The following is a 27,986-nucleotide window of genomic DNA, read 5'->3' as shown; positions in this document are numbered from 1 at the left end:
TAAAGAGAGCTGTTTCTATTGCTGAAGTTATTGGATTTTACCTCTATCCAGTCAGGAGGGAGGGGGAGCCTAAGGGACCAAAACGCACTTTTTAAATTATGGGCAAGGAGCCGGGCGTGATGGCGCACGCCTTTAATCCAGCACTCGGGAGGCAGAGGCAGGCGGATTGCTGTGAGTTCGAGGCCAGCCTGGTCTACAAAGTGAATCCAGGATGGCCAAGGCTACACAGAGAAACCCTGTCTCGAAAAACAAAAACAAAAACAAAAAAAAAACAAAAACAAAAATTATGGGCAAGGCCTTCACATGCTGTCCTTAGAACTCAATGCTACGTGGAGGGTTCTGGTGCCGGTTCCTAGGTGTTTCCTCCCTGGTAATCTGATTCCAGACACTGAGAAGCCCACAAACACAGCCAGCCTTTTCAGAGCTTTACAGTGATGCAGTGAGTGAACTAATGGGGTGACAATAGTCCTCCCATACATGACCAGTGCAAAATGCTTTTGAAAGTGCACCACGGTCAGAAAGTAGGAGTCTGTCCAACTTTACAGATAGGAAGAATAAGGCGCAGAAGGCTTCTTGTCTGTAATTACATCTCTAGTCAAACCAGACATGAGAATTTCAAAAGTCCTGGGTACCCACTACGCCAATCAGAAATGAAATGAGATTCTTCAAAGCTAAATTATACCATAGGTTAATAAAGTTTAACAGATATCTACAGAATAACCCATCTAACAGATAAGAAATACACCTCTCAGAGGCTCATAAAACCTCTAAAATCAAACACACAGAGGCCACAAAGCAAACCTTAACATAACAAAAAACTGAAATAATTTCTTATGTCTTATCAGACTACAGTGGAATAAAACTACAAGTCAATAGCAAGAGAAATCACAGATCTACACAATTACATGGCAAATGAAAAATGCACTTTTGAATGAATAGCAGCTCATTAAAGCAATCACAGAGGAAACTAAAAACTTCCTAGAATCAAATAAAAATGACAGCATAGCTGATTAAAAGCTCTGATACAGCTAAGGCAGCTTTAAGAGAAAAGCATATAGCCAAAGTCCTAGTGTAAAAAAAGGAATCAGCTAGGTCTCAAACAAATAACCTAATGATGTACCTCAAGATTCAAGAAAAGCAAGAAGCCAAACTCAAAATGTAGTAACTGGTAAGAAATAGAGATAAAGGTAGAAATTAGGAAAACAGAAACTAAAGGACAATATACAGAACCACAAATTTAAAAGTTGGCTTTTTGAAAAGAGCTAAGCGGAAGAAACAGAAGACTAAAAACCACCAAAGTAGAGATAAACAGTAGATTTGTGACAAGAGACTTTAATGATAGCCAGGGATCATTAGAGAATATTTTGAAAACCTATATTCTAAAAAGCTAAAAATCTAGAAAAATGAATGCATTTCTAAAAGCACATATGTCCAACTAAAATTAAATCAAAAGATATAAATATCTTAAACAGACTCCTAACAAGCAACATGATTGAAGCATTAATTAAGTCTAAATAGAAATAAAAACAAGGACCAGATGGAGTTACTGCTGAATTCTATAAAGATTTTTAAGAAAGACATGACATCAATACTTGTAAAACTTACCAAAAATGGAAAGGAAAGAGATATCACAAAAATTTATTATACAAAGCCAGGTAGCCAAACCAGGTAAGAAAACGAAACAAAAAGAAAACTTTAGACTAATTTCATTGATGGATATAGATGCAAAAATTCTCAACGAAATACTTACAAACCAAATTCAAGAATACATTAAGAAGGACTGGCAAGATGGCATAGCTGACAAAAGTGCCTGCCACAAAGAATAATGCCCTGAATTTGATTCTTAAGTCCCATATGGAGAGAGGCAACTCCAACAAGTTGCTCTCTGACCTCCATGCCTGCACTGTAGCAGTGCACACACACACACGTGCACACATACATGCATGTACTCATGCACACACGTTCATACACACACACATAAATAAATGAGATAAAACATTTAAAGACACATTAAAATGATACATCAAGGTCAAGTTGGTTTCAATCCAGGGATGCAACACTGATTTGTCATACAAAAATACAAAGAAAAAAAAAAAATAGCACCAGGCAGATCTGGGCCCAGGGGTTCTGCTTGATCTATGGCACCAACCAAGGACAATATGTGCAGTCATCATCAAACCCCTACCCAGACCTAGCCAAGGGACAGGATATTCTCCACACTTAAGTGGAGACTGGGGACTGACTTTCACATGAACTCTGGTGCCCCATATTTGGCCATGTCCCCTTGATGGGGAGGCCCGATGGCAGACTACCAAGAAGAAACTTGATACCCTAGCATCATATTCAAGGGAAGGCGGTCCCCATTAGTCACAGTCACAGGGAAGAGGAATGGGGTGAAAGCGGGAGGGAGGGAGGAATGGGAGGATGCACGAGATGGGATAGCAATTGAGATGCAATATGAATGACTATTTTTCAACAAAAAAAAATTTTTTTAAATAGCACCATATAAATAGACTTAGTGACAGAAGTCACATGACTATCTCAATATACATAGAGACAGCACTTGGTAAAATACAGAAGAAAGGAGGAGCCCTTTTCCTCTATCATCTGACCCCAGCCTAGCAAGTCTCACCTGGTCCAGTCCGAGGACTAGGGGGAGGGGGGGCAGGGAGGAAGAGGAAGGGAAGATGGGACTGGGAGGAGGTGAGGGAGAGGGCTGCAGTCAGGATGTTAAGTGAATAAAGTAAAAATAAACAATGCTTTTAATAGAAAGAAAGAAAAGGAAAGTGGAGACAGATCTGGAAGCGAGTAGACAGTGGTGGTGGTGGTCAGCCAGTGATGGAGGGTGGACCTGTAAGAGGGGGAAGCCAGTCTGACACTTTTTTCATGTCACTTTTGATAAGAGTCCTCAGCTCCTGAGCCAGAGGGAAACATCCATTTCCTCTGAATTAAGAACTCCACATGAGGTAGTAGTTGGCCTGAAGGGGAGGATGCGAGAAGACAAACAGGGTTGGAGATTTGTCATCCTAGCTTCTCCAGACAAAAGTGAAATGATTGCTCATGAGTCACCAGAACTGTAGATGCCAGGACAGGGATGACGGACATTCCTTCTAGCTGCTGCTGCAGTTCCTTCTAGCCGACACCGCTGGATGTGAGGTCAAGATTTGATCAGAGCCGCTTAGGTCAGCTTGTCCACAACGGATCTACCTCCCTCTGGTATGCAGCGGTGCCATAAGAAGGTCAGGGAAAGCCAGATGAAAATCGGGCACTTCATACAACTGCCCAGATGTTTCCAAATAGCTGAGTGAATACTTGCTTTCAGCTATGGGGGTGTGATGACTGAGCTTCTCACTTTTGGTTTAAAAGGGGGAGTTGAGTCACGTGATGCTGATTTACCTTTTTACTAACTCAGTGAGAGAGGGAGGGCATGGGTGAGCAGGACACCTCATGTTTTGGAGGCAGAACTGGGAGGAACTGGGCTGCGCACGAGAAACTAAAACCAGGTAACCAATTGTCAAAAAAATTAACTTTAAAAAAAATTAGAAGAAACTAGAAACAAAGGACACCTCAGCATACTAAAGACTCCAAGCCTATAGCCAACATTATTCTAAGTGGAGGAAGCGGAGAGCATTTCACGTAAAATCTGGAGTAAGACAGGAGTGCCTGTTCTTGCCGATCTTAGTCAATAAAGTGCTCAAAGCAGGAAGGCATCCCCAGCACGCTTCAGCCTTCTTCAGTGGTGCTCCCTAAGCCCCTGGGTGCCCACTGCCATCCAAGGTGGGAAACAGCACTCTCATCACTCTCCCACAGCAATTCACTGCTGAGAAGAGCATGCTCTGTGGGAAGGACTAAAGCTGAGTGGGGCAGGGATGGGAAGGAGCGCAGGGAAGGGGTATTTCCCTCTCTCCAGAGGAGCCAGCAGTGAACAGAGCGGGAGGAGACTGGGCAGTGAGGGCAGGTGGGTATGGCAGAGGGACAGGAAGAAGGCATTCACCCTCATGTGCTGAAGCCCTGAGTGGCAGAAAGCAAATGCATGTGTTAATGATGTTCTTGATTTGTAGAGAAAGCTACGTCTTATCCAACTTTTTAAAAGGCCAGAGGTTATTATCTCAAAATTGGAGCTGTACACTATCTGCATATGTATGCCAGAAGGAAAGCCCGGCAGACCTTGAAGTCTTCTGTGTTCCGGACATCCTCATTTTTCCCTGTGGATGTGGCTATGTGGAGCAGCCATCCACTCTTGCGAAAGCGAGGCCTTCAGTGTTTGGTGGCATTTCCAAGGCTGGTGTTTACATTAGGGGCTCAGCTGCCTCTGTGCTCTTGCAGTCTGGTGAAGCATGCAGAGCCCGCTGGTAGTATGAAATGTGTAGTGTGTGTAATATATAAAAGAAAGTACACAGGGTCACATGCTACACATCCATTTTTTAAAAAATATATCAAAATAAGCATTTCTGTGAACACGATGTAGCGGCAGGTTTAATGTCTGCCATGGTTTTGGAAGAGTAAAGACGGGTTAGTGTCCTCGATGTTTGTCATATCCTGCATGACAGTGGGATTAAAGAATTCCTGTAACTACTGTTAGTAAAAAGGCCCATATACTGCATATACCTCATATTCTGCAGTCTACAGCCTGCTCCTGTCTGAGGAAAAAGTAAAATCTACTTAGAGGCTAGTGAACTGGCTATAATTTTATTTCTCGGACCCCTCCCCACCCTGAGCTATAAGGAAGTCAGGCTAAGAAGCCTGACATAGGGCCACCCTCTCCCTACTGCTACCTTCTGGATCAGATGAGGTTAAACTGAGGTTGCTGGGGGCAAATGGAAAGTGCCCGCTGAACACCCCACACACACTCACATGTAAGCCTTGTAGTTGTTGCCAATCTTCTGAACCCGGATGTCATACTTGGCGTCAATGAAGGGTTCTGCTGTGGCATAGGTTTGGGTGAGGGCCACCACACTAGCAATGTCCTGGAAGTCGTAGTGATTTTCCACTTTGACCTAAGGTTGATGTAAGGCACACAGGAAAGGCGACATGTGCACACAATCACTGAGAAGCCACAAGGGGCTGAAGCCTCCAAGCCAATCACATAGTTTCTAATACTGGCAAAACATGAGCATCCCATCTCCCCAGCAGTTCCTTTGTGTCTATTCCCTCCCCAGAGCCAAAGTCATATTTGTTGCAAAAGATCTAAGGAGCCAACTGGGTTGGTTGTACCCTTCCTTGTATGATTGGACAGAATCTATGGCTTCCAACGGACCTGGTCAGGTCCTTGGGAAGAATCCACTAATGAAGGAAGAAGAGTAGCTTGCAAATTGGCTTGCTGACAAAAAGCCCCTTTTGACTCCCCCCAGGCCACCACCAGCCATTTTGCCTTACCTTGCCCATGCCTGAGTGAGCATGGCCAATCTTCACCACCACAGGGAACGTAGGAAGTGTAAGCTGAGAGCAGAAAAGGAAGAAATGGACTGGTCAGTAAGTCTTTTCTCTTTGGAATCCTAAAACATTCTCCTTGGGAAGACCCTTTAAAGAACCAGTGCAGGGGCTGGAGACAGCTCGGTGGTTAAGACGGCTTACTGCTCTTAGGGAGGACCTTGGTTTAGTTCTCAGCACCTACCCCAAGTGTCTCGGAACCATCTGTAACTCCAGCTCCAGGGAATGTGACACCTTCTGGCCCCTGCAGACGCCCACATGCACACAATGAACATGAATTCATACAGGCATACATACATCCACACAGACTTTAAAAAAAATTGGTGAATATTATAAAAATGCATAGCATGAGAGTCTTGAATAATTAATAGAAATACTGAAATAAAATAATGAGTGCAGCCTACTGGTCCTATACATGGGACCCACAGAACGACAGCAGTGTTTGCAAGGTCTCACAGGAGTGGAGGCAGAGCTGTTCTCCTGTCTGGCGCTCCACATCTCACTGCCTCAGTTTTCTCTGTACTAGACAACCCAGGCAAGACATCCTCTCAGCTAAGGAGGATTTTATTTATTTATTTTTAATTCATGAAAGAGTAAAAATTGCTGTCTGTGAGTTGTACTGTAATAAACTAGGAATTGTCTGGAATGCATTTTGAGCACCTTGATGTCTGCTGAAACATGCGGCCCTGCCCACCTCTCCCTGTCAAGTGCCATCTTCCCCATGTCAGCCGTAACTGTCCTCTCTCTCTCTGTCACACTCTTCACTGCCTACCAACACCACAGTCTCAGTACCAAACACAGTCTGAGTATGCGGAGGCCTTTCTCTGTCCAGCTCAGGATTTGGAAGAGATGACATAAGAACTCGGTAATGTTTACTCTTGGGAGACATCCTTCAGCAAGTAAACTCTTCCTCGAAGCAGCCCAGTTTTATCCCAGGAGGAGTAAGATTTAAAGGAGCAAGAACCCTCCAAAGGCAGGATTTTGAGCTACCACAAAATGCAGGCAGAAGTAGCATGGAATCGAGACAGCGTAGGGAGAGCGCCAGACACCACAGCGGCAGGTGAAGGCTCCAGTTCTGTCAGGTCACTTGATGGCACCAAGCCTCTCAGCTTTCACATCTGCCAAGTGACAAGAGTGGACTGATGCTTTTCAGCTCCGGGACCTGTCACTTGCCTTCGTCTGACTTCGTTCTCTTCCAATTTCTTTCTTTTTAAGCACCACCACCACCGCTACCATCTAACTAATGTCATCGAAAGGAGATGGACATCGATGGTAGGGAAAAGTCAGATTGTATAATGTAAACTCAGAGTTCCACGGAGTGTAGCTCTGATCAGAAATGTGGGTTTGGTGTTCTGGACAGCAAAACTACGAGAAGGAGAAGCCATGTAGTTCAGTCCTATTTTCTGGAGAGAGAGAGAAAGAGAAAAAAAAAAAAAAAAAAGAATGGGGCCCAGAATGGCAAAGATCACGAAGGGACCCAGTGGCAGTCAGAATCAAGACCCAGCCTCCTGTCCTCCCCCAGGCAGTCATTCTACTAGCTTCTTTCATTCAAATTCTTGGAGCACTTTGCTGACAAACAGTGGACAAGGCTTGGGTCACAATGACCCGAATGCCTGGCTTGTTTGCTAAGCGGCTCTACCTTCTGCAACATGGCAGTCTCCAGGGGGCAATGATGTGCAGTGGGGGGAGCTCTGAGGTCCAAAGTTTGCCCTGAGCTACAGGACATCCCGTATTTTAAACCCCTTGGAAAGAACTGCCCCAAACTCTCAGCAGAGTCTTAAGGCTCTGGCTGTTTGAAAGGGTTTTAAAGCACTGGCTACTTTCTCTGACATCCTACCCCACCCCCCAGCTGACAGCGCCAAGACACACACACCCCAACTTTCTCTGTCCTGTTCCCTGACTGTTTGCTGTTGCTTTGGAGCCTCATAAATAGGGCATTGAAAACACTTCCTGCGGCTGAAAGAAGCCCTGAGTAGCTTGTCTCATTCCCAGTGTGCAGCTCAGCGAGGGGTCCGTCCTCCTCTGTCACTGTCTCTTTTGCCTGTTGTAATTCTGTCTGCCTCTGACTTGGCCTGTGTCTCTCTGTCTATGCCTCTCCTCCCTTGCTCTTAGTGCCGGAGCCTTAGTCCCTCATCTTTCTGCCTTCTTGTCTCTTCACTGGTCTTTGCTTTTCTCTTGCTGCCCCTAAGGCCCGCCGAGTCTTCCTCTATTTCCAGGCTGCTGCCGTTTTAGGAAATCTGCAGGCTTTCCTCTGCATTGCTGGGTCTGTCGGTCCGGTCAGGAGGGCCTTGGGTCCTTCAGCCGTGGGTGGCCTGGTGCCAAAGGAGGGAGGAGCCCACGGGGGCGGGATTGGCCCTAAAGCCACCTCATAAAGACTGAGACTGCACGAGGCTTTCAGGAGGTGTCCTGGAGAAGCTGTTTGTTACGACTGGCAGACCCCAGGAGCTCAGCTGGGGCTCTGCAGTGTCATGCCCTGGAGTCCCCTGGCTTCGCTGAGCTGGGCACTGGTGCTGCGGCTGCTGGCCTTGCTGCGGCCACCCGGGTTGGGTGAGGCTTGCAGTTGCGCGCCTGCGCACCCCCAGCAGCACTTCTGCCACTCAGCTCTAGGTGAGTTGTGGACCACAGCAGGGGTTGCCTGTGAGAAAGTTGGTTTGGGGCAGAGCTTTAGACCAGGAGTCTGAGGGAAGGGGTGGAGCTCAGATCATGTATGGATGCCTCCTGCTGCTGCAGCGGATAGGTCAGAAATGGCTATTGCTTTATTGACCTTGGAAGTGCAAAGCCTGATTTGTAAGAGAATAAATGTTCTATTATGGACCTCCAGAGTCCATTAGCTAGCTTGATGGGCCCTAGCTGTCTCTGGAACTATCTAGTAGTTTTCAGAACTCCTGGGGTGCCGAGGGTGGGTAGGGGGGTGGGGTGGGGTATTCGCATTACAACACCTGCCTCCCTGCCTGAAGCTGAAGTTGCCAATGTGCCCCAACAAGACACCTCTCTCACACTTTTAACTACTATTTCCCCTTCACTCTTCTGAAGATTTCTTGGTTCCTTGCTGATGGGTGCTGCTATTTTTCCTAAGGTGGTCTCCACTAGATGAACCTCCTGCAGGGGGAGGACCCTGTCACTGAGCCTCATGCCTAGTGCAAGGTCAGACAGAGAGGAAGAACGTTTAAAACAGACTTTTTCCAGGACTGTACTTCAGTGATAGAGCATGTGCCTCTCACGCCTGAGGCTCTGAGTTCAGTCTTCAATGCAAGGGGATGGGTGGGGGGTGGGAGGTGGGGAAGGGGGAGGGGAGAAAGTAAGGAACAAACAAACCAGTTCTTGACTAGATGACAAGAGATGAACTTCCTCAATGGAGAATTGAGATACTTAGAAATTCGATAAACACATATTACTGTCACTTCTAGGTAAGCTATGGGGTTCTAAGATGTATCTATAACACACCAATTGCCTTGAAGGGACTCCTATTCTGCTCACTGTACCCATGGCTATGGAGAATTGTGGAGCTGTTGGAAACCAATAGATTAAAAGGCCAAAAGAGGACAGTTTGAGGACCTAACAGCCTTGAAGGGTTTAAAGCTGGCAAGCACTGCAGAGTAAATTCCAAGTCTCTTCTCTCATACTGCTGAGAACCCAAAACACTTGAACCAAAACTTCTCTGGACACTCAGAGGACCCCAGACCATCCAGATCCCACAGTGTTGGACTTTCCCTTTTTTCTGTGCAGTAATCCGGGCCAAAATATCCAGTGAGAAGGTAGTTCCTGCCAGTGAAGACCCTGCTGACACTCAAAAAATGATCCGGTATGAAATCAAACAGATAAAGGTACATGGGGGCAGCAAGGGGCTGAGCCATGATGGGGTGATGGAGGGCTGGGGTTTGTGCTACGGGAGGGATGAACCTGGTGGGAGTCAGGCGGTGGGCTCAGGCCTCCTTATGAAGGTGCCAAAGTGGAACTGTGTGAACTGCACAGGGGATGGGAACCAAGCAATATTCAGGGTGGGGACTCGCTGTTTATCCTGTCCTGCAGCTCTCTGTCCATGGGACCTCCTCATCTCCCTGGGGTACACTAAGGTTTAGACTTAAACAAACAAAAACAACCAAACACCAGCAAGGTCATCTGTATACCAAACCTGAATTCGACTCCTGTGTAACGTTTGGAAAGAAGTGAGCGTCTTGTAACCTGCTGCTGTGCCCATTGCACGCCTGACCCAGTGCTGCCTTTCAGATGTTTAAAGGCTTCGAGAAGGCCAAGGATGTTCAGTATGTCTACACACCGTTCGACTCTTCTCTTTGTGGTGTGAAACTAGAAACCAACAGCCAGAAACAGTATCTCTTGACGGGTAAGCTAAAGGGCTAAACCGAGTTGTGGCCATGATCATGGCCTCTTCATTGGGAGGCGCAGTGAAACTCCCTTTCAACGCAGGAGTCCCTCTCCTGCGATCTTGGCCACTGTTTCACCATGTTAAGGGCAGGATACTCTACCAATCTAGACCAGATAGTTCCACTGGGAAAGTTTTAATTGGTATAAGGTGGGGTTTTTTTTTTTTTTTTGATTGTTTTTTTGTTTGTTTGTTTGTTTGTTTTTGTTTTTTTTGTTTTTTGGGTTTTTTTTTTTTGTGTGTGTGTGTGTGTGTGTGTGTGTGTGTGTGTATCTTGAGCCCCAATATGTCTCTGGAAAATGCTCCCTGTTTATCTCTGCCCTGTGCACAAGCTTGACTCTAACAGCTCCACTTCCATGAGTCTGGGGCTGGGCCAGCCTCCTCCATACTGAACTAGTTGGGAGAGAACAGTCGCTGAGCCACCTATCCAATACAGCCAAGAATATGACCTGGGAATAAATGGACACAATACTAGAGTATTCTGGAATTCGGGAAAAGAGGTGCTGGTGTAACTGGGAACGAGAAGGGCAACATCACTGCTTGAGTGGGCTCTTGGATGTTCTACAGATAGAATAGCCATAATAAAGAACGCAAGGAAAATAAAAACCATAGGGCTCATAGGGAGAACGGGGAGGAGTTATTCGTGGAGCCAGCAGATGACCATATATACTACACACTGCCAGCCCCTGGGTAGGAAAGTGGAGATTCAGGAATAGGTCATGGCCCTCAACGAGTTCATAGTCCAAGCATGTCTCCTGAAGAGTGATAGGAACCAGAGGACACAATGAAAGGGGCTTCTTGGCTCTAAGGATGTGGGATTGTGCTGCCCTGGCAGCCTCTGCAGAGATAGTACATGACATCGTACCCTCTGCTTCCCTCATAAGCATACCAGTCCCTTTACATCTCTTGATACCGCATCCTGTTCCTAAGCACCCACTTCATGTGTCTCACCCTCACTGAGGCACTGAAGTATACCAGGGAAAAGAGAGCCCAGGGTGTCTGTCCTCAAGTGGGTAAAGAACAACCAAGGGTGAGGATACACAAGAAGAGCATAACTGCAAACAAACAAACAAACAAAACAAAAACAAAAACATGTCAATGGCGCCCATGTCTTCATGAGAAGCCAATGGTTCCTTCATTGATAAGTAAAAGTCCTTTGTGACTAGAACACTGTGGCCATTGTAGCTTTTTCTTTGTCACTTGTCAGTGACATAGTACCTTGCCTCTTCCTCCCTGAAAGCTGAAATGAACTACCTGTAGTTGCAAGGTAGATGGCTGTCCTCCTGCCTTTGTCCAGACAATCCCAGTGTCCAGAGGCCTTTGCACTTGTTTGACAGTGAATTTGCACGCATCCCTTCAAGGAAGTTTCCTTTGTCTATTGTCTTCTGCACTTGGGGATAATCATGCTTTCCTTTGTTCTTTTATCTGGGCAATTACAGTCCAGTAACCTATGCCAACTTCCTTTCTATCCTCCTAAGGGGCAAAATCCTGTCACATTGACTTCTGCATCTGCTACTAGGTTATAGCATCTGCTCAGTGAATAAGTGGTTGAGTGTCCAAGTTCTAGAGGGATGGCTTTGATGAAGAGATGTACTGGGAAAGATCAATAGGGCCAGTGAGATGGTTCAGTGGTTAAGAGCACTGGCTGTTCTTTTAGAGGACCCAGTTCAATTCCCAGCACCCCTATGGGGGCTCACAACTTCTGGGCTGCTTAAGAAAAAGATCTATGAAGCCCGGTGTGGTGGCGCACTCCTTTAATCCCAGCACTCAGGAGGCAGAGGCAAGCGGATCACTGTGAGTTCAAGGCCAGCCTGGTCTACAAAGTGAGTCCAGGACAGTCAAAAATAAAAAATAAATAAAGAAGAAGAAGAAGAAGAAGAAAAAGATCCATGAAAGATTAGAAGTAAATTGATAAGTTTTTAAAAAGTATTTTCTTAAGGGGAAATGCTCATTAAGATAGATATCAATGGAGCAAGAAAGGCCAAAATGGATATTGGAAAGGGATGGATAGCTTTTGTGGGCCTACAGCTGTACTGAGAACTCTGTAGACATTCTGTCAGCTTTATTATTTCCATCCTCCATTTGAAAGCTCCTGTAACCTTCTTTAAGGTTATAGCAGCTAGTATGTAAAAGAGGGAGTCGGGCCCCACTCTCCCCACTAGGGATCTGGCTCAGGCCTGCTCACAAGCTAAGCATGTACTCTACTACTGAGCTTACTCCCAAGCCTGCAGTCGGTCATTTTGTTGTTTGGTTTTTTACCTGTCCCTTTTGCTTGTTTCTCTAAGAAAAGGTCTTGCTATGTAGCCCAGGATGACCTCCAGCTTTTGATCCTCTTGTCCCAGTCTCCTGAGGGCTAAGGTTACAGGCACGTGCCACCAGATCAGACGAGCTACCATCTGCCTTTAAATCCCACCTTCTTTCTGCTTCATGCTAGAGCAAAAGACCTTCAGCAGATCTCAGAATCATGCCTTGTGCAGACACCATGCCCTAGTCTTTGCTTTAAAGATTATAGGGATTTCTCTGGTCCCTTCCCCTAAGTTGTCACTGCTGTCAAAAAGCCATTTGAGACTAGAGTTTTCTCTGTGTTGTATAGTGTATGTTTAGCATACATAGGGCATGTTTTTAGTGCGCACGCGCACACGCGCACACACACACACACACACACACACACTCACACACACACACACACACACACACACACACACACACACACACGGAGGGAGGGAGGGAGGGTAGGAAGGAAGCAAGGAAGGAAAGAGAAGAAAGGCCATTACAAAAGTTGCTCTTTTGGACTGCTTAGTGACTGGAACCCCTGGTCTCCTAACTGGACTCCTTTCCCTCTCTCCACAAAGGCCAGATTCTCAGTGATGGAAAGGTCTTCATCCATCTGTGCAACTACATTGAGCCCTGGGAGGACCTGTCCTTGGTGCAGAGGGAGAGCCTGAATCATCACTACCACCAGAACTGTGGCTGCCAAGTAAGGGAATGTCCATTTCCAAGGTCTTTTTTGTGGGTGAGGGACACGTTTAGAGCCTTGTGGTCGCATCCTTCATGTATTCCTCCACATACATGTATTTACTCACTTCCTGTACTTAAGTTGTGCCATGAAGGTTGGGGACGGGAAAACAGGGTCCATAGTACCTTACCTCAAAGTGCTCATACTCAGGGTAGGACACCAGCAACCACAGCTGGCAGACTGAAATGCTATTAAACCACTATTTAAAGAGAATGTGACCCAGGCCGCTCCTGTAATATCAGTACTTGAGAGGCTGAAGCAGGAAGGGGAATTCCAAGTTTGAGGCCAGTTTGGGCAACACAGTAAGACATTGTCTTTTTATATTAAAAAAAAAAAAAAAATAGAAAAGGAAGCATGGAAAGACAGACAAAGTACTCTTTTCCAAGCCCTGTAATAATTTTATTTTCAAATTTTAATTTAGTCTGTAAGAAATTTATGAAGAAGTAAGATGCTTGTTCTAAGGTAAAGAAATAAAAGTTCTGAAGAGTTTTTACAGTCATGGTGAAATAGGCCCATCAAAGCTGAGTCTATGTGACACCAGGGAGATAATGCTGTCCATAAGGAGACGGGGAGAGAGCTCGGGAGGAAGTCTGGGGCTGGGAGAAGACAGGGGCAGATGAGATGGTGGTGAGAGCACAGGAGTGTGTGTGAGAGGCAGCAACAAAAAGAGGATGTGCTGTTCACTCTCAAATTGTCTGATCACGACTAGATCACCACTTGCTATGCGGTGCCCTGTACCATCTCAGCCCCCAATGAGTGCCTCTGGACAGACTGGCTGCTGGAACGGAAGCTCTACGGGTACCAGGCCCAGCACTATGTCTGCATGAAGCATGTTGATGGCATCTGCAGCTGGTACTGGGGCCACGTACACCTCCAGAAGGAGTATGTTGACATCATCCAGCCCTAGCAAGGACCAGCGACCACCTCCTTGGAAGAGTTCTGAAGACCAAGCCAGTTCTCAGTGGTACTCTGACCATCACCACCTACCATGTTGCTGCCAAACAATGGGAAGTGACAAGTGGATGGCCTGGCCAGCAAAATGGAGGCTGTGGGGGCATGTGACACCTTATGTCCACATCTCAGGCTCACAACTTTCCAAGGGCTGGGAAGGTAGTATGATTTATCTGCCTTGCCCTCGGCTCCTCTCCTCAGTCTCCCAACCCTTGTTAGTCTAGTTTACACCTATTACTGAAAGTTTGTATTCTGGCTCTGTTTAACTGGCTTTTCTTAACTCCTACGATAAAGGAGCAGCTGTGACTGTCACAAAATGGCACAGCCCATTGCGATGTATAAACACGGAAGGTGGGCCAGCTGTATCCTGAGTGGGCTGGGTGGCTAAAGTGAGAAGAATACAGTAAAGCTCCGTAGCCTCTGCTCCCACTGTCTCGGCTTAGCCTAATCCTCTGACACACTTTCATCTGCTTGAAGGACACAGTGAGAGCTGAACAGCTTGCTCTTCCTCAGTGTCCTGCAAGTCCCCTGATACTACTGCTGGCAGAAGGTCTAGCCCAGTTGGCACACATCATTGTACAAGAAAAGACTTACATACTTGAACAAGCATTTTCCCTCAGGTTAAATATCTCCATTGCCTTCTATTGGTGACCAGGGACTTCTCTTCAGCCTCCTTTGGGTTGCTAATGTCTCTGTTCCTACTTTAGAACCTTGTTTTTAAACAAGAAGGGGGGAAGGGGCAACAACCAAAGTGACCCCGAGCATGATCTTTTCCTGAGGCCACATTTCAGTAGAGGGTGCGAGGGAGACAATACAAGGACCCTCTAGGGACAAGATGCTAGCTGGGGACACACCTTGCATTCACTTCAAGTTTCTTCACTCGCTCTCCTTGCTAAATGTTAGAGCGGGGGTGGGGGGTTGGGAGGAGGGGGAAGCCAGCTGTGACCCTGAGAGTACTTCCACCCTTCAGCTCAGTCCCCTTACCCCTGTGTCTTGGACTCTAGCTGCCAGTCCTGAAAGCTCCTCCGCCTCTGTAAGTCTTCAGGCTTTGTCTAAATGGAAATAACACTGACAGTGGCCTCTGTGGTTTATTAAGTCACAGAGCTCAGCATCCCCAAACTTTTTCCTGGGGAAGCTCTAGAAAAGATGGTAGAGGGTATCAGTTCTTTTTTGACAGCTCAGAACTATGTTTCACTTTTGATATGTAGTCAGCTGGTGAGCAGGGCCATGTGTGCTGCACTGGAAGAAGGTGCTGGGTTCAAAGGCAATGATGGAGAACCCTTTTGGAGGAGGGGGTTGGAGGGGCCAAACATCATCTCTGTCCCAGAACACAGGACTTGGCAGGTTCTGGCAGTGATGTCTCCAAGTAGGACCATCCATCCAGTGATAATCCCCATAGCATCCTTGGGCAGAGGATGAGGGGATAGGGAGGAACATGGAAAGTAACCTCCAGGTCGCTCAGTATGAAACATCCTCACAGCCTTCAACCAACCATTTTTCTTTTCCTTCTGACCTTTGGAGGTGGACTCAGAGGAGGCATAGGAGTATCTGTGCTTTGTCACAATTTGGTGGTGGCCAAGGACATGAAAGCCTAGTGAAGAATAACAGGAGCAACAGCTTTTATCTCAGGAGGCTGCATACCTACCAGAAGGCTATCACCTGAGGAACTTGTCTGAAATCATGTGTACACTGTATTAGCTATCTTGGTCCAGGGCAGCTATGCCCTTAGCATGGTTGGGAAACTGACGTCCAGTGAAGGAACGTTAACACGCCAGTGACACATGGCTAAGCTAGAGCTACACTCAAAATCATGAAACCTCCTGACTGTTGGGTCACAGTCAGGACTGTTGGGTCACAGATGTATAATTCTCTCCTGTTAAAATGCCTTTTGTTTCTGCTCTTCTCTACTCTGTCAGCTAGCTACCTCTGCTGCTCTAAGCAGCTCCACAGCTGCCTGAGGTGCTGTCGAGGCTCTTGCCAGACCTCTAGAGTCACCATGTGGCTAAGAGTAGGAACAGCAGAGAGTCAAAGCCCCACTTAGCCACCTACCATCTCTCGGTGATTGGGGTAGTATGTCTGCTCAATGAGTGGAAATTTCTCCCCTCCCAGCGTCTTGAAGATGGCCACCATCTGAGCAAACTGCAAAGACAAGAAAGAATTTCAATGTATCTTCAATCCCTGGAACAGACAAAGCATCAGTTCATCAAATAAATACAGAACCTTTGCTCTGTAGAAGGCAATACTGAGATACTGAGAAAGGCAAGGTACATACAATTTCTATTCAAGGACGTATGCTTTAGTGAGGGAAGGCAAAGATAAAGCTAGTATTCATCAAGGGCCTACTTAATTGTAATGACTTCTACATAGTCCCTTTTCAAATTGACAAGGCTGCAAAGGCATGGGGGAACTTCACTTGAATCATAGAACTGGGGCTGGGAAAGTGGTAACCATCTGTAATCTCAGCACTCAGTAGAGGTAGGAGGTAGCCAACCTGGGCTACATAGTGAGCTCCAGGCCATTGTGCTGGGTTACATGGTAAAATCTTGTCTCGAGGAAAAAAAAAAAAAAAAGAACTAAAAAGAGATGAATCTAGGATTGAAACTTGAGTCTCTAACTCGAAATGCCTATGCTTCTGAGTAATGAGAAGTATAAAGCTGAAGAGGTAACATGCCAGGTGAAGAAATAAATGATACACACACACACATCCATGTGCTATGCAGAGTCTGCACAAGACCAGAGGGTCAGTGGGAAGATGGTACTGACTTACTGGACTTAAGCACTGAACTTGCTCAGCCCCTTTATGTGGTAAAAATGAGAAAAAGCACAAGGTTCAAATATTCAGCACTGGGGCTGTAAGGCTTCTGGGGTACATCTTGTACTCCTTGACCTTTCAAAAGCAAAGAAATTAAGAACAGAGAGGTCAGCGGCCCAAGGTCACACTCTTGAGCCAGGTTCACTGCTAGACCTTTTATTCAACCTTCCAAGTACCTACTTTTCAGATTCTGCATACTCTTCTCACAGAAAGCAGAGGACCTCCCCACCTAGGCCAGTGATCCCACAATGCCAGCCAACCCCAGTGCATGGGCAGCAGGGGAAATCTAGCATCTTTTCTCTAGTGGGATCACTTCAGGCTCCAAACCACTAAAAGCTTGGTTGGCTACATGAGCAAGCTATTAGCTAACGTGACCTCTAGTTGTCAGAGACCTTTTTACAAAGTTTAGGTCCTGTTCTCTGTAAGGAATATTAGTGTGTGCACTACACAGGATGGCTATTAACAAAGTAGTCTTCTGGTGTTTTTCCCTTAATTTGCTAGTTAAGTCCAAAGGCTCCTCCTTCCCAGACTCCCTCCTCAGATGGGAGTGGAGAAGGGTCAGTTCCATCAGCTTCTCACACTGTGCATCAGGAAGAACGTCTTTTATTACACTCCCCCCCTCCCCAAACTCCTCTATCAGACCACGGTCCTTTTTTTTTTTTTAATGAAGATTTTATTAAAACATGAGGACACTTGAGCCTTTCTTGGCCACAGCTTTCAGTGACAAGAAACTTTAGAGTTCTAAGACTTCCTTTAGGACACTTTGCTGTTGAAAAAGACTTCAGGCAGACTCCATTCCAGGTCTCCTGTTTTACGTGTGAGGAGACTGAGGCTGGAGGAGCCTCAGGGCACACCTGCTATTGAGGCCATCCTGGGAGAGTGCCCGGGTTTCTTTCTTCCTTGCCCACTGCATCCTCTGTTGTTCTTTGTTTACTTCCCATCCATGGGTTCTCCCATTTTCCTCTGACTGCCAAGACTGACCCTCCGCCCCTTTCTTCATTCTCCGGTCCCTCCTACCACTTCACATGACCTTCACACCTATTTGCCCACCTGGACCTGGCAGGATTCCTTCTGTGCCCAGGCTTCTAAGACTCTCCAGCATCCTCGGGGAGCTGCTGCCAGCTCTGCCTAAAGACCTCTGTCCTGCTGCAGCCCACACTCTGGCATGGCACCAAGACATGTGGGGCCCTATCTTCCCTTCGTGTGGGTGAGTTACACAGACAAGCACAGAGATGCCAGCAAGGCCTCCGGCAGACTCCCAGGGACCTGGGACAGCCAAGACTAAAATGACAGCCAGTTCCCAGGCTCCAGTTGGGTCCCTGAGAGCTCACTCTACCCTCCCCACTCCATTCTCTGTCTGATTAATGTACTGGGCTTGGCATCAAACCTCTGCCTCCCTGGAAACTTAGATTAAGTTGCAAGTACACAGTTACCAATTAAACAAAGGTAATATCTGATAAGGGCTATTTCCTCTATGCGGATTGAAAAAAATGAATCTGAGAGCTGGTGTGGAGTTGGCAATGAAGAGAAAGATGCTTACTTAAGCCACTTATCTAATGACTCAAGAAAGAATTCATTGAAGAAATGGGTTTTCAGGTTCTATTTGAATAAGGTGTTATGCCTATTTCTCCTAGACATTAAATGCTTTAGTTTTTAACCCAGGTCCATCCATCAATCTCCAAGTAACCCAGAATTGAGATACATCCAGAGCAATCAGGGATGGTGGCATTCTTGCTTTCTTTGCACTGTTGCTTTCACTGACAGAACTACTTCTTCTGAAAACACATAGCTGGCCTGGCCAGTTTTGGGGATGACAGAGTCATTGCTCAGAGTCATCCTGGTGCAAGGAAATAACCTTCTTTAGCCCACCGGATGGCTCTCTTCACATCAAGAGCACCCCCAGTAAGAAATATAGGAAACACGAGCCAAAGTGATCCTATCAGAGGGACAGTCCCCTCACTGTCACTAAATGTGTCCACTTCTACTGACAAGCTGAGAACAACGTGTAAAATGTCGTTTGTGTGGCAGCTGCTTGGTGAGGCTGCAGGGAGAACTTGGCACGTGGCCAGCAAGCCCTGTTGTTCCCATGCGATGCCAAAGGCAATGTGCTGGGATTGGGACTGGGTGAGAATGTGACCCCTCACCAGATCCCAGATCCCAGGAGGGATCTCTCTGTTCCTCCCTTCTCTAGCTTTTATCACAGTTTAGGAAAAGAAAGCACGGGGCCATTTTCTTTGGACGGTCTCAGTATCAGGGAACTATAATAACTACATTGGCAAAGTAACAACATATACTGTTTTTTTTCCTTTTTAAAAATATTTTATTAATTTATTCATAGTACATCTCAATTGTTAGCCCATCCTTTATATCCTCCCATTCCTCCCTCCCTCCTGCTTTTCCCTATTCCTCTCCCCTATGTCTGTCACTGAGGGGGACCTCCTCCCCCTGTATAACGCCATATACTGTTAATCACAGTTAATAGTATACACAGAAACTGGGACATATGAGATGGTTAGTCACAGGGCTGCATCATTCAATCACTCAGTAAAAGCTGATACCAGTGGCATCACCCTGTGTAGCTATGAGAGAACCGAATTCTGACAGGAAGTGGGATGGAGTAGGTTAGGGCATATGTCAGGAGGAAAGTCATGTGACTGAGAAGAAATGGGAAGTTCCCAGAAAAGATATTTGACAGACACTTCATATGTGTTTTCTGAGATAGACAGCACACTCAAATCACACCACCCTTTTAGCCCATTTCTGCAGAACAGTAGGATTCCAGATGTCACAGGCCACACACAGGGGAAAGAGGCAAGTGAAGCTTAGGAACCCAGCCCCTCCTTAACCACAGCAGCTCTCAGACTCCCTCCTCATGGTCCATACCTCTTTCTCCTACACTGAAAGGTCTCTTTGGTATCCAGGGAGCAAGAAAGCTACCCATTTAAAAACAAAAGAGTCAACAGCAGAGTTAATAGGCCCGTGTGGTTACAGAACACCCCTCCAGCTCCCAGAGTGAAGATGTTTAAGGTTCAGAAATGTCACAATAAGTTTGGTGGACCTTGGCAATCAAGCATGTGTGGAATTTGATTTTTGAGAAACAAGATGAAGAGGATATGATTGGAGACAAGCATTTCCTTCCATGAGGCCAGCCTGCGGCAGCAGAGCTTGCAGTGGGGATTACTACCCCAGTCATCCGAGCCCCCCATGTCTCATTCTTTCAATGTTTCCTCTTCTTAAAAGTTTCCACAGCCAGGGCTGGAGAGACGGTTCAATAGTTAACAGCACTGTTTGTTCTTCCAGAAATCAGAGTTCTTCTTCCAGAGTTCGATTCCCAGCAGCCACATGATGGCTCACAACCATCTATATAATGATGCCCTCTTGTGTTGTGCAGGTGTATATGCAGATAGAGCATGTGTGCACGTGCGCATGCACACGCGCGTGTGTACACACACACATAATCTTTATATAGATATATAATAAATCTTTAAAAAGAAAAGTTTCCACAGCTCTCCTAGGTTTCTAGACTGGCTGTGGAAGAGAAAACCAAAGCCGCTCTCCTCCACTCCATGTGAGAGGCAGTGAGACTTAGAGAAAACCTGGCTCTGTAAATTTGGCAAGGGACTTAATCCTTGCTGGGCCTTATTTCTCTGTACAAAGTGAAAATAATAATACCTCCCTGGTAAGCTTATAATGAAGATGAAATGATATTACGTAGAATAATCTCAGAGGGTGGCACCATACAGAAAGAGGTTTCATGTGCCTCGCTTTCAAAGGGGTAATAATACTTGACTATCTCAAAAGAAACTTCTAACTCACATTGACATTCCTGCAGGTGCCGCTGAATCTGATGTCAAGGATGCTGAGGCACTGATAGAACTCTGTCTCTAACGCCCTTCTGAATTGGATCTCTCTGCTAGCTTTAGGCCCTTCCAATAGTTTGCCCATTTTAAGAAGCAAGAGGCACTTTCCCCACTGCAGCCCCTGGTCAAGGAAAGACCTAAAGGCGTGTAAGGATTTCATCATAGGATCTTTGTGCAGCACAGCAGAGAGGTCAAAGGTCAACTCTGCAGCAAAAGTGTGCAGCCGTGACATCCTGGTGATATGCTACTGTAGTGGTCTGCCCCTCCCAGCCTCCCAGCTGACAAGTCTCTCAGATCTTCTCAGTCAGGGCTACTGGTGGAGTTCTGGGGGTGGGGGCAGGGGTGTTGGGGGCTAAGGGTGCCTTACCACCCATGGCTTGTCACAGAAGTTGTAGATGGACTCCAGTGAGTTGATGCTGGGGAGGCCTGCATACTGCATGCCAATGACCAGGTGGCGGAAGTCTTCATTCTCCGCCATGCCAAACGCATGCTGTCGGATGAGCACGAAGTCTGGTCTGAAGGACCTGGTAAGAATGCAGGGGCAGACTTCCATTAACTAACACTTCAAGTGACACATTTCCAAAGCCTAAGACAGAGAGGAGATGCCAATGACCATCCGGTCCATGACCCTTGTGTTATTACTGCTCCTTTCTGGATGGGGGACTGAAGTATCATGACGCGTTCCAAAGGAGACCTGAGGACTATGTTTCTGAATCCCTCTCATTTCCTTTGGACTAAATGTGTTTTTTTTTTTTTCCTAGTATACAAGTACTTGCAGGCTGGAAGAGAAGACACTTTTAGATCTCCACACCTTAAGTGAGAGAGATTTTTCTTTGTCCTCGTATGGTAGTGTGAAAGCCTGAAGTGCCTGTGGCTCCAGAGTTGGTGCTCAGATCAGGTCCTGGAAGACCACATTACTACTAGATCTCTGGTCCTGACGTCCGATTCAATTCTTTAAGGCTGCTCCTTAAAATAGGCAATGCCCTCATGAGGCCCCAGGAGAGCAAAGGAGCTAGGCTGGCTGAGGACACATGCCAAACTCCTCAATGTTATTCTTCCAAAACGGACGCTAGGGAGGGGTACAAATATTTTTCACAGAACTGAGGTTGAGCAATGGGGCTGCAGGAAGCAGTGAGAGTACGGAATGTCCCCGTGCATGGGAAAGCTCCCCTGGTTTCACCTCTAAGCCAGCAAAGCTCCTAGCCCTAGCCGCTTTAGAGGACTAAGTTGCCTGTCTTCATGGCCTAGCTTCAGAGACCTTCCCAGAGAGGCAGTTTGTGGCAGCATCTGCCCCCAAGGCTCTGCAGTTCAGCATTTGACACCATGTACAATGGCCTACCTGGTCCTCTGCCCAGGCACTCATCCAACCCCCACCTACAGATCCGGCCCAACCCAGCTCAGAGATTGGCTCTGGTAGTGAGGGTTAAAGGAGCTTCTCTCAGTCGTTCAAGCGCTTACTACCATGATGGTATGATATGTGCTTAGGGTGCTCTGACCTCATGTGGGTCCAGATAACCCCTGCTGTTGGACACTGAAGCCCAGCTGTAACCCTGATATCAAATCCCAATCCTTTATCCCAGTTACAGCAATAATCCAAGCTCCCACATTGGCAGCTGCCCTGGAGTCCTGTTGCTGGACCTTCTGTCACTACCTGCCTATGTGTGTATCTGCATGGCACATTCGACCCATGGACGAAGCCGGTCTGTCCTGCTGTAGGACCTGCCTAAGCTCACTTCACACCTAAAGGGGCATCTGCTTTTCCTCTGCTCCTCTTCACATCCCAGAATGGGCAAGCCAACTTTCCCGTCTCAGACATAGCCAGTCTGGCCTTTCCTGTTGTTGACCCAGATCCCATTGGACACTAGACTCCTAGGGCTCGGGGTCCCATGACTGAGGTGAGGAAGAGAATGCTATAGCGAACCCCTCCTCGAACAAGAGAAAACCTAAAGCAACACTAATCTCCTGGGAAGAATAGAAGCCATTCCTCCCATCTGGAATTCTCGTTCCCTCCCTGAATGAACTGCCGTGCATACATCGACATCCCAGACTTAGGCACCCAGAACACCAAGGGGCGTGGGCATGCTCAGCACCTGGTTATTTTCTTCCATCTGCAATGTCTATTCCAATATTAGATTTTCCTGTCAGACACATGAATTGTTCGGAATGAGGACTAAAGAGAGGATACGGGGATGAGTGCTGAAGGAGCATGCATCCAGTGCAGGCCTTTACCACACCAACTGTGCATGAATCTATGCAAATCAGCCTAAATAGGAAGGTTGGGTGTTTTAAAAAGCAATGGAGGGCTGGAGAGATGGCTCAGAGGTTAAGAGCACCATCTGCTCTTCCAGAGGTCCTGAGTTCAATTCCCAGCAACCACATGGTGGCTCACAACCATCTACCATGTGATCTGATACCCTCTTCTGTAGATAAAGCACTCATATACAATAAATAAGTATTTAAAATATACAAAGCAATGGAACCTGGTTTTCCAGGGGAACTACTCAGAGAGATAAAAGCACAAACTCATGCTGACTTGAGGGTAGACAGCAGTCCTAACAGAATCCAGTCACCTCTAAGTGAGACTGGGAGACTTAAGGTTGCTTTCTCTGCTGTCTTCCCTAGCACTTCCATATAACCCACAGTGCGACTTTGAAACCACCACCACACCAAGTCAGAGGTGACAGCAACCCAAGGACAGAAAGGTCCTTACCGGACAACCTTTGTGCCATTCCGGAGCACCTGCATGTCCACAGCATAGGTTCCATCTGCATGGGCCACCAGGTTAAGCTCTGAAAATTCTGCCTGGAGAATAACAGTACAGCAGCGAGTCAGTCTCAGTGCGCCTTCATTTAGTTTCTATGTGTTCTCACATTTATTAGATTTCACCCAATACTCAGTCAGGTGCTAGAGAGAAAACTACCCCATCTACCAAAGGAGAAAGCTGCCTAAGCCTCTCGACTTTCTACACCTATCACTGTGTCTGACTCCCAGCTCAGCATCCTCTGAGCCTCTCTACAGAGATAGAATGTGGCCAGGACAAGCATCTCCTTTCTCAGTCTCCGCATGAAAGCACTGCGTTCTGGTTAAGCTAATGGGTTTCCATCTCTACTCTCCTTGACACAGCATGCCAAGTGAGGTACATGCCCTGCCTGGGTTTCTGTTTCTTCACTTTCCAACACAGGGGTAGCTTTTTATCAACCCAGAATACCTAACAAGGTTTTGTTTTGTTTTTTAAGATTGGAATATAGACTGGGCATGGTGTTGCACCCCTTTAATCCTTGCACTCTGTAGGCTGATCTCTGTAAGTCTATTGTTCCAGGACAGCTAGAGCCACTAAGTAATATCCTGATGTGAAAATGAATAAATATAAATAAATAAAAGTAGTGATAGACAGGAAAAGTATCCAACTATTCTACAAATCCTAACACACAAATAAGGAATAATTTCTATTATATCACAGAAAATATATTATTTAAACAGGACATCTCCCCTACCCCCAAGGGACCTAATTTTCTATTACCAGAGTGCAAGAGGCAGAAGAAGGTAAACAAACAAAGGAAGAAACAAAACAGCCTTTCAAGTTCCCTTTAAAAACAAGGGGATGTTCTTTTGTGGGTTCCCTCTGAAGTGTAGCCTCAGGGACTGAGTAGGCAGACAATTAACAGAAGGCGTGTGCCCACCCAGAATTACACTGCCATCAATAGTACATGGGTGTGGCCAGTAGCCTAGGAAGACACTCCTTAAGGCTTCCTGAGTTTAGGAACCCTGCAAAGCAAGAGACCACGGGGTAGCACATTGTTTGCCTCTGAACCAACATCTGAACTGTTAAGGGTCAAGGAAATGAACCACTCAAGGACAAGAGACACAGCGGAGGACCCAGTGAGGGACTGAGGGCATGTGAGGCTTCATGCTGATTACCTGCTCCACCTTGATGTCATAATCTCCAAGGACTTTTTTACCTCGAAAGCACTTGGCCCTAGAGAGAGGGAGGGAAGCACACAAATTAGTAAGTGTGTAAACGCATACATGTGATCTCCACAGTAAGAAGACTAAAGCAATGAACCCCAGACTGAGAGTCGGGAGACTTTGGTTCTGGCTCTTCACTTGCTTTGGGCTGCCATAAAGTCTCCAGCAAGCCACTTCCTTTCTTTTAGCTCCATTGACCTGCCTGCACAATTATCCACAGGACCCTTTCACTTTCAACTGTCTTATTATTTTATGTTCTAATCCCCTGTATTACACACACACACACACACACACACACACACACACACACACACACACACACGTCTAGAAATAGGAATTTCCTCTGTATTGTTCACTTGATAAAGACCAGGTCTATCTTATACACTTCTGAGTTTTCTTGTTACCTTGGTTTTCACTCCATTTAAAATTGTCACACACCTGTGGACTTTTAGGATTTAAAGAAATCCCTATGGACTGGGTGGGTTGCAGTCAGTTGAGTTGTTGGCTGAGGGGACTCCTGTGGCGATTCCCAAACAACCCAGGCTGATGCTAGGACTACGTTAGCTCTCTGCAAACTGTCCCATTGCAGAGGACAACATCCACATGGCTCACTGAACATGGAGAGGAGAGGTTGAGCGGGTGCCTGCACAAAGCCTTCACCCTTACATTCTAATCTCTTTGGTGTGGGAAGGCACTCTGCGGGCTACAGAAAGTGAAACATGGCCACCAACCTAACCACAAAACCTTTGACCTACAATCTCTCCTGCCTGCAAGAGGTGCTGGGGCAATCGTAGCCCAGAACTTGTGGGAATGGCTAAATGATTTCTAATTTAACTTGAGGCCCATCCATGTCCAACACTGCTTGGATGACCAAAAACCAGAGGCTGGGTAGCCCAGAGACTTATGATAGAACCAAAAATGATGTGTCTAAAAAAAGAAAATCAACGAAATGGTTCCTAACGGTATTCCACTATACTCATAGATTAGTGGCCCCTTCTAGTCATCATCAAAGAAGCTCCCTCCAGCAGCAGATGGAAGTAGATGCGGAGACCCACAGCCAAACTTGAGAAGAAAGAGTCTAAACTGTTGGTTTTCACTGGGTCTCTACCATTGGAGCTTGAGGAATACCTCAGAAGAGGGGACAGAAAAATTGTAGGAATAAGAGAGACTAGAGGACACCAGGAGACCGTGGCCCACCGAATCAACTAAGCAGAGCTCATGGGGGCTCACAGTGACTGAAATAGAAGCATGGGGCCTGCATGAGCCTGCACCAGGTCCTCTGTGTATATGCTGTGGCTGTTAGCTGGGTGTTTTTCTGAGACTCCGAACTGTGGGAGCAGGTGTGTCTCTGACTCTTTTCCTGCTCTTGGGACTCTTTTTTTGCTGTCTGGTTGCCTTGTCCAGCTTCGGTGTGAGGGCTTTTGCCTTGCCTTGTTGTATCTTGTTTTGTTGTGTTTGGATGTTGTCTCTTGGAGACCTGCTCTTTTCTTATGGGAGACAGAGGAGGAGTGGATCTGGGGGAGAGGGGAGATGGATGGGAGCTGGGAGGAGTGGAGGGAGGGGAAACTGAAGTTGGGATGTATTGTGTGAGAGAAGAATATTGTTGGTTTTTTTTTCCAGCTAGAATCAAAGTGAGAGAGAGAGAGAGAAAGAGAGAGAGAAAGAGAGAGAGAAAGAGAGAGAGAAAGAGAGAGAGAAAGAGAGAGAGAAAGAGAGAGAGAAAGAGAGAGAGAGATCGGTACGAACTCTGATTCCTTCCTATGCATACCAGGAGAGCCAACAACCAAAAAAAGCAACTGCAACAGCATAAAACTCAGCCTGTATCACAGACACTCAGGAAAACAATGGTGCCGAGTTATGTAGCCCAGTGCCTTCTCAACCTGTCTGGGTTGAGAGGAACTTCATGATGATGCATCAATGGCACTGGCCTGTGTGAGGAGAGCACGTTCTTGCACATAGTTACATAGTCACATTTCTTCTTTCCTGCCTCTAATCTTCCTTCCCTCTGTAGGATTTTTTTTTCCTCTCTGCTATTTGGACTTTGTTCTCTGTTTGTAAAGAAGTGCCTGGTTACCTGTACCTAGTAAGCTAAATTATGCTTTTTTTTTTTTTTTTCCAGTGCTCTCCACTTGCAGTTGGCTTATTTTGTCAGAGGTTTTTTTGAATCTTGCCACAAAAAATAAAGGAATAAACCGATATTTCATCTGACGTTGTGTTCTAGGTGCTATATACTAGTTGCTTGTAAAAATATTTCATTTAATCCTCAAAATGACTGACTAGACAGGGAGACAATTCTCTGAAACAAAGAAATTCAAGATTCGTGGGAAGAAAATGACATTTCCAAAGTCATTTGGCCCTGAGTGCAGCAACCCCATAGCACCATCTTCCTCTGCTGCTATGTCCTTCCCGCTCTCCCACACTGTGGAAACTGACTTACCATATGTGCTGCACCAATTTTTTTTTTCTCGTTTTTTTCTTCCGCTCTGAAGACTTAATGATGCTATAAGCACTTGTCCCATCACAAATACTTCCTATCCTGGTTCCTGTCAACTTACTCAGGATGAGGCCAGGCTATTTCCTTTGCTCTATGGATTCTGGAACAGAGCGTTCTAGGAAGTTGTCATTTGTGCTATCCAAGTCCCTGGCCACCCTGAAATTGCTCCTCTGAGGCACAGGGCCATCCTGGAGCCGGATCACTAAGTCCAACCCCCCTCCCCCACCACCTCTGCCCTAATTCCTTCCTAAGTTTCACATCAGCTTCCTTCCAGGACCTTGATCAACATTCAGAGACCAGCATGGCCCTCGGCAGGGGCCCTGTACCACATGCGAGTCTCTCGACACTTCTGTCTATGCATCTCTGTCCCTGTTGTGCAGACACCGGACTCTGTCAGACTTTGCTCTTGATTACAACAAGGAGGAACTAAAATAAATGACCCGTGAGATGGCTTTTCTATGGTTGCATGCCTACAATGCTTTCACGCATGCTTTTCTGATGCTTCTTCCTACCTTTGTGTACCAAATAGCTTTTCTGTAGGATTAGCCTCCGAGGCCGCAACATTAACCTTCATTCTGTGTGAAGGCTACCATTTTCAAAGCACGTTCTTTGACATACTAGTTTCTCACAACTCTGTCCATTGGACCGCTGGGGAAACTGAAACCCTGAACAGTTGAGCAGCATGCTGATTCACAGAAAACATCGTAAGTTAAGCTGAGAACTGAGGGTTTGCACCTAGAGGTTCACGTGTTGCCAAGTTTTTTAACTTGCTCATTTATCTTGTGGGTTTTGAACAGTGCTACTCAGGTATATTTATAGATCTTGGCTGGGTTCATCGGCCACTTCCTGCACCTGCCCATTGACCAAATTGGCTAAAGGACTGTTTTCATGCCTTTCCTCCACCCCAACCTTGCAAGCTATCCTGATTCCTGTTGGAAATCTTAGTTTGTGTTTCCTGGCTCAGGGTCACTGACTTTTCTTTGCTAAGCCACCATGTTACCATAATAAAAGAGCTAATATGGCAGCAGATGGGGCACAGATCCCTCTCCTAGAGGATGAACAGATTCATGAAGCAA

At 46.4% G+C, this 27,986-nt stretch overlaps 2 protein-coding genes across 3 annotated transcripts in view; one reads left to right on the top strand and one right to left on the bottom strand.

The window, feature by feature from the left end:
* The window catches only part of Syn2 (synapsin II), a 132,645-nt gene that overhangs the window by 22,387 nt on the left and 82,272 nt on the right, over positions 1–27,986 (bottom strand). Inside the window, exons 2-7 of the mRNA XM_051155111.1 lie at positions 24,369–24,426; positions 23,161–23,252; positions 20,818–20,974; positions 15,828–15,917; positions 5,377–5,439; positions 4,855–4,997 (exon numbers count right to left, since the gene is read on the bottom strand). Of these exons, the coding sequence (XP_051011068.1) occupies positions 4,855–4,997; positions 5,377–5,439; positions 15,828–15,917; positions 20,818–20,974; positions 23,161–23,252; positions 24,369–24,426 (603 nt within the window). The remainder of the gene's footprint in view (positions 1–4,854; positions 4,998–5,376; positions 5,440–15,827; positions 15,918–20,817; positions 20,975–23,160; positions 23,253–24,368; positions 24,427–27,986) is intronic.
* On the top strand, positions 7,450–14,033 carry Timp4 (TIMP metallopeptidase inhibitor 4). Of its 2 annotated transcripts, none has more exons than XM_051155113.1 (5): positions 7,450–8,037; positions 9,157–9,254; positions 9,658–9,772; positions 12,664–12,787; positions 13,555–13,654. In XM_051155113.1, exons 1-5 carry the CDS (start codon positions 7,899–7,901, stop codon positions 13,652–13,654), a joined length of 576 nt encoding a protein of 191 aa, XP_051011070.1. In that variant the 5' UTR covers positions 7,450–7,898. The 2 variants fall into 2 exon arrangements, with proteins under 2 accessions (XP_051011070.1, XP_051011069.1); XM_051155112.1 differs by having other exon boundaries at positions 7,666–8,037; positions 12,664–12,788; positions 13,537–14,033.

Source organism: Acomys russatus, chromosome 13 (genome assembly GCF_903995435.1).
Source record: "Acomys russatus chromosome 13, mAcoRus1.1, whole genome shotgun sequence".
NCBI lineage: Eukaryota > Metazoa > Chordata > Mammalia > Rodentia > Muridae > Acomys > Acomys russatus.
Note: the sequence above shows the minus strand (reverse complement) of the source record. Positions and strands in the feature narration are given on the sequence as shown.